This window comes from Thunnus thynnus, chromosome 12 (assembly GCF_963924715.1).
Source record: "Thunnus thynnus chromosome 12, fThuThy2.1, whole genome shotgun sequence".
Taxonomy (NCBI): domain Eukaryota; kingdom Metazoa; phylum Chordata; class Actinopteri; order Scombriformes; family Scombridae; genus Thunnus; species Thunnus thynnus.
Window position 1 is genome coordinate 4,062,138 of NC_089528.1, and position 13,743 is coordinate 4,075,880.

General features: G+C 39.6%; 1 protein-coding gene across 1 annotated transcript; it reads left to right on the plus strand.

Annotated features, from left to right (window-relative positions):
- Positions 1 to 1,059: 1,059 nt before the first annotated feature.
- LOC137193629 (major facilitator superfamily domain-containing protein 12-like) lies at positions 1,060 to 13,475 on the plus strand. The gene is made up of 11 exons (XM_067604886.1): positions 1,060 to 1,911; positions 2,170 to 2,289; positions 4,598 to 4,808; positions 4,948 to 5,077; positions 6,567 to 6,806; positions 7,010 to 7,102; positions 7,179 to 7,271; positions 8,568 to 8,738; positions 8,825 to 8,919; positions 10,883 to 11,013; positions 11,511 to 13,475. The coding sequence occupies exons 1-11, from the start codon at positions 1,764 to 1,766 to the stop codon at positions 11,552 to 11,554; spliced, it is 1,476 nt and encodes a 491-aa protein (XP_067460987.1). The 5' UTR covers positions 1,060 to 1,763; the 3' UTR covers positions 11,555 to 13,475.
- Positions 13,476 to 13,743: the final 268 nt, after the last annotated feature.

A 13,743-nucleotide genomic window follows, 5' to 3' on the forward strand; every position in this document is an offset into this window, starting at 1 on the left:
GAAAAAATTGATGCAGAATTGACCTGTTGCACATGATTATCAATGGGGAACCAATCAAAGGAGGATAAACCAGGAGTAGTGTGATACTTACACTGATATGGAGCCTGGCAGACACATTTTACAGCTACTGGCTGTTAATATGAATCTTGATCAGGGTAAAAAAAAATAAATACATGTGAGAAATTAATAACAGTCAGGTCACTGGGAGATAGAAACCTAATTTATAGGAATTTCCTATTTAATATAGATATCCAAGCACCAGCTAGAAGAGAAATGTGGTTTTGTGGTTCAATATTAGTTTTGTTGTCAGCTTTCCAAAGTTTGATGTGTTTTTTTTTTTTTTTTTTTAATTATTGACTTGGACTTTGGAAACACCACATGATTAATAACTAATGAAGGTGAGGCTTTGCTCTTCTCAACGGAGATGGTGTCAAATATAGCAACATTTCAACTTTAAAAAACCCAAGTGTTGTAATTCCAGATAACTGTATTTTACACCCAGATGAGGTATTGAGGTAGTATCTGGGTTCCTGGTCTCCAGGGTGTAGAGGTGAAGTCATAAGTTGTCATAAGGTGTCAGAGTAGCCCTTCAGATTCTAAACATTACACTATTTTATAACATACCTGCAACTTTTTGGAACAGTTATTTACAGAACTGAGAAACATATTAAATGCTTTGTTGACCTGCATCTCAGCACATAGCAAGGCAGTGAGTGTGACGTCAGAGCCCTACATGCTGTCACATGTAAACCTTTTTTTGTTTTTTAACAATTTTTTAACGATTATTATAGTTCACCTAAATAGCAAAATATGCACAAAAAATGTCCGCTAGTGGCCAACGTGGCTGTGATTTATAGATTTTAAATGACATATGACATCTTTGGTTTATTGTGCAACAGCGGAAGTGAGTTGGGGATATCTCTCTCATTTCTTCGCTTTACTACATAGTCACTCTTTGGCTGTCAGTCTGCCGTCGCGGCTCACGCTATTGGCTGAGTGGAGCAAGAAGGGTTTCCTATTGGTCCACTCCTCCGGGTTTTTTTACGCTTACGTCATCATCGGCGGTCTGTGTTGTTATGAACATCTGTTTGTATGTTTATCGCCAGATGTGGGTTGCGTTTGTCTGTGAGTGTTGGCGATAATGCCGCCGCCCAGTGTTTTCCGCTCCGCTGCGGGTTTGACCTCCCGCACAGCTGCCATGGAGTGAAAAGAAGAAGAACAACAGGCTCTTCGGGGGTTTGTGTCTCGTTTTGAGGTCATTTTAATGGCATTCTGATCGTTTTCATTGTTTTTCAACAGCGTAATTTACTCGATTACACCCGGCGGTAGGCTGAGGTCGAGAATCCCGCTCACGTTTCATCATTTTTACAGATAAGCAGGTGTTTACATGTGATGCTAGTTAAGGGTGATGAAAAGCCGGTTTTATCCACTGGTGCTGCTCTGTTTCGGTTTTCATTCCTGTTCACATGCTCCTCCTGGCTTCTCTACACTGTCACCTGATTACAAGAGGAAACTGACTGAGATTGAAGGGAATATCTCTGTGTCGTTGCTGCTGCGGGTGGTATAATTTGCTGAAGAGACAAACGCATACAGATAGAGGAAAATAGCATGTGAAAAAAGGGAACCGAAACAGCCGTCATTTACCAGTCAACTCCTCCTAAAGTCTGAAAAAGTTCGAGGTCATTAAGGCAACTAACCCGTGTTAACATAGCTGAACAAAGTGCGTGTTGCGATCGTAGTTTTGCGCGTTTTTTGTCGTCATAATGTCGGACACTGAGAGGTCTCTGCCGGCCCTCAAGAAGCTCAGCTATGCGGTGGGACACTTTCTGAACGACTTATGTGCCTCAATGTGGTTCACATACCTGCTGGTGTTCTACCATTCAGTGCTGGGCTTCCAAAACACAAATGCAGGTTAGTCTGTCTATCTGTCTATCTATCTGTCTATCCATCTATCCATCTATACATGCAGCCTTATTCAATAACTGTAATAAATCTCTGTAATAAAGCTTATAATGTTCAGGTTTCTGAGACTGTGTCAGAGGGATATTGTGTTTTTAATTGTTTGTGCATTTTCTGGGATCTTTATAATGAATTAATACAATGAATGTCTACATGTGCTTCCTCATCTCCAGTGTATTACTGAGTAGTGACTGTTTACCTGTACTATAGGTGTGCTGCTGCTGGTCGGGCAGATAGCTGATGGTATCTGTACACCTCTTATTGGCTACGAGTCTGACCGAGCCCCTGGCTGTGGAAACTACGGCAAGAGGAAGACCTGGCATTTAGTCGGTGAGTCAGTCAATCAGTCTGATTAGATTCAACCACTTGGTCTGACATCACCAAGATTCAAGATTATTCTTGGAAGTTCACACTCAATGTCAATTCAGAGCATCTCTAATCCTCATACAGCTGGATTACACATAGTTTCAGTTCCAGTTCCCAGCAGGAGGTTTACGCAGCTCAAACAGGTCAAATGTAGTTTATTTTATAAATTGATGTGTGAAAAATGTCTCGTTAAAAATGTGAGAGATGTGGTGTGAATTGTTGTGACACCCTTCTGATGAGTTTCGGCCACAAAGTGTTGAAGACTTTATGATGTAGTTAGACTGCTAGACTACCATAAAGATAGAGAGACTGATATTTTTACGGTTTCAGTGTATTCTCTGTTAGAGCTGCAATGATTAATTGATTAATTGATTAGTCGCCAACTATTGAATTATTCAGCAACTATTTTGATAATCGTTTTAAGTCATTTTTTGAGGAAAAAAAGGCCAGCTTCTCAAATGTGAATATTTTCTGGTTTCTTCAGTCCTTTATGACAGTAAACTGAATATCTTTTGGGTTGTGGACAAAAGAAAAACATTTGAGGACGTCATCTTGTGCTTTTGGAAACACTGATCAACATTTTTCACCATTTTCTGACATTTTATGGACAAAACAACTAATTGATTAATTGATATAATAATTGACAGATGAATCAATGAAGAAAATCATTGTTAGTTACAGCCCTATTCTCTGCCATCATCACAGTGACCAAAAAGATGAGAGTCTGAACTATTGATACATATTATGTGCTCATAACGTTTCTAGAACAGGACACACATGAATGTGAGCCAATACAAACTAACACTGAATGGAAACTAACTGGACTGAAGCTGGTTCTGATTGGTTTTGTCAGTACATCCTCTCATAAAGACAATATATGTAACTTTTTATGTCACTGTTGTTTGGACTATGTTCCCATGCTGGACACTTGGTGTTTATTTTATTGATCCAGTTAAGTTCAGGTCATGTTTTACAAGACAGTCAATGAGACATGCAAAGTGATTGTCAATGCTTGAATGACTTGACAAGTACAAGTAGGTGTCACATGCAGACAGAGTCAATTATAAACTGTCTACAAGGTCATGTTGGGTTGGGCCGAAGCTTTTATATTCCTGTTTCTTCACAGTGGTCAAACAGTTTCAATAATTTCACCCTCCTAACAAGCTTTTAACAGCCATGCTAGCAGCTCCGTGAGGCTGCACTCCAGCTAAATGCTGACATCAGCATGCTAACATGCTCACCTTGATGATGCTAGCATGTTGATGTTTAACAGGTCTAATGTTTAACATCTTCACTGTGTTGGCTAAGCGTGACCCATTTGCCAATTAGCACTAAACACAAAGTACCGCTGAGGCTGATGGGAACGCCATTAGCTTCGCAAGTATTTGGTCATTAATCAAAATGTTGGACAAAAGGAAATGTTGACCAGACGATGACGCTAGATGAAAAATCAGGAGATAAGAGTTATTACATTTCATCCTCTGGGGACCATGAATGTGTGCACTAAGAACTCAAAGGTCAACCTCATAGTGGCGTTACAGGAAAAGTCAGAGGATCACCAAAGTTGAATGTCTCCTGTTGTTAAAATCATGACAATCCATCAAACTGTTGTCCAGATATTATTCCTGCTGATGATGCTAGAGGAAAAAAGGCAGCAGGATTCATCCTCTGAGGACCATGAATGTCTGTATGAAATTTCATAGCAATCCAGCTGTTGAGATATTTCAGTCTGGACCAAAGTGATGGACAACAGACCAACATTGTCATCCACAGAGCCATGGAAGTAAAATTCAAACTTACTGCACTGAAGCCATAAAATGATTCATATATGTAATGTAACAAATTTAGGTGCAAAAGTTGCCACAGACGACCTTTGTTTTGCTGTCAAATAAAGACTAAATGGCCCCATAAATAAAAAAATGTTTTAATCTCTGAGAGTATTAAAAATGAAAAATGATGACTTCAGTTGTTTTGCAAAAGTCTATGTAAATCTCATTTAACAGGTTTTAACTTTGCGCCACATTGTATTAAAAAAGAAGTTTGAAAGGTTTTGTTTTATAAAACACTGCATGTATGTAAAAATCTGTGAGTACAGTTAATACTGAAGTCTTCATATAATTATGTTTGCACAAGGGAACTTTACTTTGGAAGGCAGTGTTTTGCAAGTTTTGCAAGTTTGAGGACTCTCGTGGACTTCATTTCCCAGAAATAGTGTAATGGATGTGTTACTCCCAAGTTTCAGTTTTCACTTTCCTGTGTTTGTGTTATCCAGGGACACTAAGCGTGGTGCTGTCCTTCGCCTTCATCTTCAACCAGTGTCTGGGCTGTGACTCCCTCACCCCCCAGTGGGCCAGTTTGACCTACTTCATCCCGTTCATCATCATCTTTCAGTTCGGCTGGGCGGCCACTCAGATCTCCCACCTGTCCCTCATTCCAGAGCTGGTCACATGTGAGCACGATAAAGTAGAGCTCACTGCATACAGGTACGTTTTATACACACACACACACACACACACACACACACACACACACACACAGAGCAAGGTAATGGATCCTGAACATGTTGTCTCTCCTCTGTGTCTGTGTGTGTGTGTGTGTGTGTGTGTGTGTGTGTGTGTGTAGGTATGCGTTCACAGTGATAGCCAACATCACAGTGTATGCAGTGGCTTACCTGCTGTTCCACGCACAAGCCGGAGAGGACGGTGACCTGTTAAGCGATGAACTGGGACCAGTAGATATTCCTGTCTTCAGGGTGAGGAAGAGGACGTCATATCAGCTAACACGTGACACTTAATGATACATTTATATCATACGGTGAACAGAACCACTAAACACACTGTACCTGTACTTTTAAACCCAACATTATGTGTGTTTGCATTGCAGATGGGATTTAGCTGTAATGTCATGTGAGTCATGGACACACAGGGGGCAAAAACACTGGCTGGACTTGATAATTATTAACCTTTATCTGAATGAATCAGCATTTTAAAAGAGTCCTCTTATTACACACATTATTCTTCCTAGTGACAAGTGACATCACTTGAGGCAGTTCATCAGATTTCACACAGCTCCCCCTGGAGACACAATCTCAAACCTCTGACCACACCCCTCACTTGCAAAATGTTTTTATTTTGCTTGTTTTATTTTAGCTAGTACACATTTATATGAAAATCAAAAATGTGTTTTTAATGTTATTATAGTAGACTCTGTGCTGAAATAGATTCATGTTTGAGTCTTATCCACAACTGCTTGTACAAGGTTGAAGTTCCTTCAGGAAGCAGGAATGATATGTCGTCATCTGCAGCACTCTGACATCATCAGAACATTTTTCCTCAAAGCAAAACTCCAAAAACACAATTTTCTCTGCATATTCACTCACATGTTTCATTTCATATGGGAACAGGATTATTATACAGTCATGTAAACTGCTTTAAAAAGGTGTTATTTTTCTCAAAGGATTTACAGTGAAGTCATTATGTGTGCATGTAAATATACCCATAATATGACCAACTGAACACAACCTATTTAATTGCTTTATTAAACCAATATATGAGGAACATGTGACATCAAGTGACATCAAGTGATGTTGAGTCAGCATCAGTTGGGTCTGAAGACTACAAGTTTGAAAATGAAAACACTCTCTGGGGTTGTGAGGTTAGCAGACCTCTGTAGCTCCTCATCTCTGCTGGAGGCTAGCAGCTCCAGGCTACATTAGCTGCTACTAGCATAACTTACCCGAATTTCCCTCCAAACTGTCAATGGTTGAGTTGCATTGTGGGTAATGTAGGCAGCAGGTCTTGGTAAGAAGAAGAATCTGTGTAATAATTAATATTATAGATAGAAATTATAGAAAATAAAACATATAGAAATCATTTATTTTTAATTGTCTATTGTGATTCAGACAGTGTTGGATCATATGAGTACGATGCTAAATCAGTGAACTCTTAATAATACTGCAATTTCCAAAAAATCGATTTTTTTCACATATTGCATTCACATATTGTCAATTTTAAATTAAAAAAAAAGTGATTTGGTTGAAGAGCTTCTCTGAACTTCTCTGTTTTCCCTCTACTTCTGTAACCAAAGCTATGCTCTATTTGGGATGCTGTAGTTACACTTTGTGACTCTGCATGTTAAAGGCAGGAACAGTCTTCTGTTAGGAGACTCAGATTGTGACTTTATTGTACTTGTTTTAAATGGCACTTTGTGTTTTTGTTTGATTGTATTGTGTGTGATCACAGAATCTGGCGTTGATCGTACTGGGCATTGGCGCTCTCTTCTCCCTTTTCTTCCACCTGGGCACTTCAGAGAGGAGGCCTGGAGCAAGAGAGGAGACTGGAGGAGAGGAGGGGAGTAGCAGGAGGAACAGGACAGAGGAGGAAGAGGAGGATGGGGAGCGGAGGCCCCTGCTTCCTCGCGCCAAGACCTCCTCATCCCCTCTGCAGTGGAAGTGTTGGCTGCAGCAGCCCTCTTTCTACCAGGTTAAACCAGATCTTTCTCTCTTAATATCAGAATAAACACACTAAAGCTTCAGCTTCACTGACAGATTGAGAGAGAAATGTTTCCTATTACAACAACTTGATAGTTGCCACATGTTGTGTTCCGTCAGATATCATGAAGCTAAGATGTAGATCAAAGTTTTCACTGCTTGCTGACAGATCTCTGTGTCACTGTGTGTCTGTAGGTGGCCTTACTCTACATGTCCACCAGGTTAATAGTCAACCTGTCCCAGACCTACATCGCAATGTATCTCATCAACACTCTTGGGCTTCCTAAGGTAACACAAAACTCATCACAGTCATTATTTATCAATGTCACATTTGTCATTCTGTTTCTCGTTCTCCCTCCAACAGAAGTTCATAGCGACTATCCCACTAGTGATGTACGTGAGCGGCTTCCTGTCCTCCTTCATAATGAAGCCTGTCAGTAAACGCTTTGGAAAATCTGTAAGTAGGATCTTTTACCTCAGTCTGCATCACCGCACATATCTGCATTTGTTTTTCCAGGGAAAACAAAATGCCATTTCAGTCTGATCATGATGCTTCTTTGACCTTTAACCTTGAATTATTGTATACAATCAGATTACAATCAAGTTGACTAGTAGTCTCTATCTTATCATTTCTGCCTGATATGTAGAACAACCTACTCTTCCCAGTGATGATGGCTCCTCTGTTGTCCATTGATGATAAACGTCTATAATTCTTCAGAAATCATAGAAAAAGGGGTCCTGGAAGTTTCAGATTTTTCTTCATAATCATCATGTTTAAGTGTTCTCTATTGTCTAGTGTCAAGGTAGTCCAGTGATTTTTGTTTGTACATTGTTGTTACAGCACAAAGAGGAACTGCTGGTAACCCACTTCCATGTTGTAGATTCACCAAAATGTAAAGAAATACAGAAACACTGCAGCTCTTGTTCATGTCATCCAAAGCATGACGGGTTACCTGGTTGCAAAAAAGTCTAAACATGTTCATTCCAGATGAAAATGAGAAAAAGAAAAACAGTAATTAAAAAAATAGTAAAAAAGTAGTAAAATTTCACTTACAAAATACAGTACATGATGAATTCCTGACATATGATGCAATATGACAGATGAAGTTATCTAACATACAGAAGTCCACCTCGACTAACAGCAGTAAAATGCTGCGTCCCCCTTAAATGATCAGTAATAATAATCCAGTAATCTAATATATGATAGTATAACACTCACATTTATCTGAATTATGAGTTTCCTACTTTTACTTTTGATACTTTAAGTACATTTTGAAACTTAAGAACAAGTATACCATCGTTCCACTCACATCTAAACTGGTGGTATTTCTCAGTAGCCTCACTTAGTCTGAATATAATAAATGTATGCACAGTGACTCAGCCAGTATACTGTAATAAAAGAGTAAAAACAGCCAAATGTTCAAAGTGTCAACAGCTGAAGTCCTCTCTAATATTTGATCCACCCGTTCAAAAACGTCGCTGTACAAAATATTAGAAACCTCTCTCAGTATAGTGTAGTTCACACTATCACTAACCACAACCTCAATCAAGTGCTGACTGCTTGTCAGATTCTAGCGTTTCCATAAATGTTAAGTAATAAATACTAATACTGTGTTGAACAGCAGGATCTGATATGAACTTGACTGACCCTGTATCTATATATCTGATTAGAAGAGGAAGTATTAAAGTCTTCAACTTCATTTCATTTGAACCAACATCCCACTCATCCTGTACTCTCCTCTGATTGGTCCAGCTCACCTACTTCATGGGCCTGCTGCTGATCATGGCCTTCTCCTACTGGGTGCTGCTGGACGACAGTATGAGCCAGCGGGTATACGGGGCGGCTGTCCTGCTGGGGGCGGGGTCTGCCACTATCCTGGTCATATCGCTTGCCATGACCGCTGAGCTCATCGCCAATGAGACAGTAAGATGAGTGCGAGTTTGTGAAACAGAGAGGGAGGTGCGATGTGACATCGCTGATGGCGTTCTTTGTCTTCCTCTCTCTCACAGCAAAGTGGAGCGTTTGTCTACGGAGCCATGAGTTTCACTGATAAAGTGGCTAATGGAGTGGCTGTGATGGTCATTCAGGCCCTGCATCCTTGCCAGTTAGTGCACACACACACACACACACACACACACACATACACACACACACACACACACACACACACACACTCACACTCAAGTAAGTCATTTAATGTAATACACACAGTATATATGTTAATTACTGATTTCTTTTGTAGTTAAGTAAGAAGACTGGGTCAATGATTCTTCATTCATTCTGCAGGCAGGGAGGATCTAGTAAAAGATGCTGTTGAGTTGCATGATGGGAAATGTAGGATATAGGATATAGATGTGTTTTCATTTTGACCACTCATTTTTAAAACATAAGGCTGGTGTTAAACCATAATATTCTTATTTTCAACAAATCCTATGAAAAGAACAAAATCTACAGTGTTTGTTATCTTATCGTCAACACCATTGGTTCAGTAATCTCCAGCTGGGAACTGTAGTTTTTAGCTCAAACAGGAGGAAATAATGCATTTTTTGGGGACTATTTTCAGCAGCGGATTAATCCTCATTTGATCCTCTACTGAGTATTTGTTGCAGCAGGACGGCGTGTGTGGCACTGAGATAAAATAAACTACAGTGGGTGTGTTCATATTGATAAAGGAAAATTTCACCCAGTGCAGCATTGCAGGCCCTGTTTTAACTGTGCAAGTGTAAGGAGTGTGGGCGTCTCCGGGCACACCTGCTACTTTGGTTGATGTATGTGCAACAGTGCAGTGTGCAAAAGAGCTTAATGAAGGTGAATACAGATCAGCAGATGTGGTAATTATTAAATATTCTCTCAGCCAGTCACATCACTGCTCTCATAGCTCTGAAAGAGTTGTGCCAATCACAGTTAAACGTGATAACGACAGCTCAGCAAACAGAAAGCTTTTCTTCAAGAAATGCCTGGATGGTTCAGAGAGTAACATGAACACACGTCACTGCAAATCTGCAGCCAAAGACAGATGGAGTAGTTGTTTTCATCAGTTAATTACTATAATAACGATTGAAATAAAAAATAAATTGATTTGGTGAAGCTATTTATATGATTATATTGGACTGATGCTATTTCATCTCAGTGTGTTTCAAGGATAAAACATGAGACCCTTCTGCTAAAAAAGAGAGTTGGAAAAGAGGCTGATGAGCTGCTAAACCGACGTCTCCTTCATAAAAAACAGATTTACAAGCAACCAGTCTGATGTGTGTAGAAGTGTGTGTGTGGTTCTACTGTAGCAGCCTGGTGTCATCAGATGGTTTAATGAAGGTGTATAACGGCACTGCGCTCTGGTGTGACATTCATCAGAGTCTGCAGATTTATCAACGTATCAGTCCTGCTGCCTTCAGATGTTTCAGGGATTTAATAAAGTGAAGGAGAAGCTTTTCATACAGCATAAAGCAGCTGTAGACAGCACTGCAGATTTACTGACTTTCCCGTTTTAACCACATGAAACGTTACTTTCTGTGCTGATTTTGGTTAGACAGTGTTTAATTGAGATCAATCATTTATATTTTAAGCATTGATCTGTTATTGCGCCATGTCTGCAGCGAGTATTTAGTTTGATCTTGTTGATAAAATCACCAAAGCAGCAGCAGATTCGTCTTAGACGTCTAAGACCAAATGTCAACCAAATAACTGTCTGCGCTCTGCTTCATTTGAATGAACCTCCCACCTGTGTACCCTGCACTCTGTGCTGGTCTCCAAAATACCACACAGACATGCAAAACAAGTTTCTAGGTCAGGAAAATACCAAACAGTCAGAGCGCTGCTTGCCTCCACGAAAATACAACCTTGTGACTCAATGATGTCTTTTTTTAATCATTTTTGGACATCAAGAGGAATAAGATACTTTGATATTCACCAATACTTGTTAGACATGATGAGTTGAGACACATTGTGACATTTAAATGTCAAGAGTTGCATGTCAAGTAAAGAGATGATATCAAAAAGAGACAGATTTTGAATAAGGTCATTAGTTTCAGTGTTTCATTCTCTCTCTCTCTCTCTCTCTCTCTCAGCACTGTGCAGTGTTGTCCGGCCTGTGTGTGGTTTTATCATTACGTCATGGTCATAGTGACGGGAGGCGTGGCCGTTGTCGCAGCTCTGGCACTCTGCTCCATTCTCATCTGGCCAATCAGGATCAGACCACGTGAGTCTATAAATATAAATAAATATAGTTTATATAGATTGATCTGATATGATAAGATCAATCTCTTCAAAAACTTCAAATTGTATCTTTCACAGTGTTTCCTAGTTTATCACCGATTTTGATATTAAATGAATTCAATAAATGTATCCCAGTGATGTAAGAAGGTGAAACGAGACACATTTCTCTCTGCAGCCTTCACGTTAATCTGACAGCTTTCACTTCAGACTTGTTGGAAGTGTTAAAGGAAATGTTGCGTGTTAAATTGGCATCAGATTAACATGAAGGGATGCAGGTCTGAAAGAGTCCTGACTACACGCTGTGCTTCTGAACCGTTGGACATTAAAGAGTCAGCAACAGCATCCTGTCTAACAAATGATGAAAGTGATTATTTTCCTTTATGTCACTGCTTTAACTACTTCTTTTCTCTCTCTGTATGTGTGTGTGTGTGTGTGTGTGTGTGTGTGTGTGTGTGTGTGTGTGTGTGTGTGTGTGTGTAGGTGGTCTGTCTGTGGTCTCTGATGATGCAGCCAGGATCAACTAACAGCCTCCTCCCTCACCATCCCTACAACTGACACCCCAGCAGCAGCAAAATCACAAACTCTGGACAGGAGGAGCTTTCACTTTTGTTTGTTTTTAAGATTAGTTTTTAGTTTTTTCAGGGGGAAAGCTCCAGGGGAATTCCTGACTGGCTGCACTACTGAACTGGTGCACTTAATACGGCGGATGTAGAACGTCTGACGGTGCTGTAGGAGTGAGCAGGGAACTAAATGAGCTCAGGAGGGAGATTTTATTTTCACACTTCACTGACAATTGCAGTCATTTCCAACCTAGGCCTTGTTTTCTCATCATCCACAGTGACTCAGGATGCACATTTAGAATCTTTTGATTTGATTGATAGTTGTTAACAATCAATAGTCCTTATCTTATTTGTATTAAAGTATAATGGTACGTGTCCTGGCGCCAGGCTTCAATAATGGGTCGTTTCCCAAATATCCACCACAGAGCAAGAGAACAGACAGATAAAGCCAGTTTCACTTCATTAAAGAGAAACACACACCCAAATCTCTGATCAAACTGTACATGACCTGGTTGCATTGTGGGTAATGTAGGCAGCAGGTTTTGACAAGAAAGAAGAATGTGTGGAATAAAAGGGACAATATCTGCTTCTGCTGCACCCATTTAATTTAAAAAACAAACAAACAAAAAGTACTTTTTTATAATCTCATTTTGGCAACTAAGACATAATGAGCTCTATATGCAGTGAAGCAGTTAAAGGGAATGTTGATCAAAAATATATACTGAACTTTGGAAAATGATGACAAAACAAGGTCCAGGTCAAAATAGCTTTCAGTTAAACTACATTTATCACATGTCTGCTGTATTAGACAATACAGAGCATGAGAGGAAAGACTGGAAACATATAGATATGTAGAGTTCTTACCTCACAATAGTGTGAATTACTGATGAAGCTTCCTGCTGCTGCAGGACATTCACTAAGGGACGTCAGAGCTAAAAGAAAAGGATGACTAAGGGAACTAGATATTTAACGTATTCCTGTGGTGCAACTCAGAAAAGCCAAAGAAGACGCTGGATCGATTTAAAAATCTACTATAATAACAGCTGATGTCCTGTCAGCGTCTGGAAACATCAGCTGGTTAGTTATCATGGAAGAAGATAAGGAAGATTTTCAACACTTTGATGACAGATTGATCGACCACTACATTGACAGTCAGACTAACTGACTGACTAGAATCCACACATCAAGGCCTCGCTGCTACGCACACACAACACTTCAATCATCACCTTCCACGTTAGTGCAGCGGCACCAATCACCTGGAAGATTTGTCCTGTGCTGAGTGAAAGATTCTCACGTCACCGGCTGTCATGTCAGCTGACATCATGCACTTCCTTTCAGGATTCCCAGTTGACAGTGTTGAACATGCTGCTGAGGCTCATTTGAACTTGTGTAGATCATTGTGACGAAGCACTCTAATTATTTTTTGTTCTCTTGCTCACTGAACAGCTTATTATTATGAGATATTTCTATTTTAAACATTCTTCTTTGTACATTGTTTTTACTTCTTTATAATCAAAGACCAAAAGGAATATTGAGACAAGAAATATTTTTTATTAAATATTTTTATTTTTATCAAAAGAAACTTGAATAGCAGGATTGTATTTGCTATTAAAAGAGTTTAAAGGGATCAAACATATAATATGTGTATAGAAAAGGGAACCAGGCCAGCAGTAATAATCCTCCATCTCAGTTATAACTAATGTTACTTTTGTATGTCTTTGTTTGCCAGACAAGATGACTTTACCCATGATTACATGTGTTTTATAAAGGGACTCTCAGTAAACATGTTTAATAAGGTGCAAGTGGAACCGTGTCTGTGTTTGACTTCAGTTCTTATGATCATGACGTGTTTTCAGAATATCTGTTCCAACATTTAAAATGGTTTTTAAACAAACATGGATGAGAAGCCCGTAAAGTGCTCTGAAAATAATCAGAATTTGACAAACTCCTGTTGAGGAAGATGTGATACAATCGAAAGCTCTGGAGCAGCTACTAAAGGGACCCTGCAATGTGATTGTCTGTCATTTGCTGTTTCCAAGGTCAAGAATGACCTGAGCGTCAATCTCAACAAATATGTTTGTCTTTCTTTTCTCAAGTCTTGGCTCTAATGCTGGAGAGATTTACAACTTCACATCTTCAAACTAATAAAATCA

Coding starts and splice junctions, on each gene's coding strand:
- LOC137193629 (XM_067604886.1), top strand. CDS start 1,764: ATGTCGGACACTGAGAGGTCTCTGCCGGCCCTCAAGAAGCTCAGCTAT. Junction 1,912..2,169: donor CTTCCAAAACACAAATGCAG/GTTAGTCTGTCT, acceptor CCTGTACTATAG/GTGTGCTGCTGCTGGTCGGG. Junction 2,290..4,597: donor GAAGACCTGGCATTTAGTCG/GTGAGTCAGTCA, acceptor TGTGTTATCCAG/GGACACTAAGCGTGGTGCTG.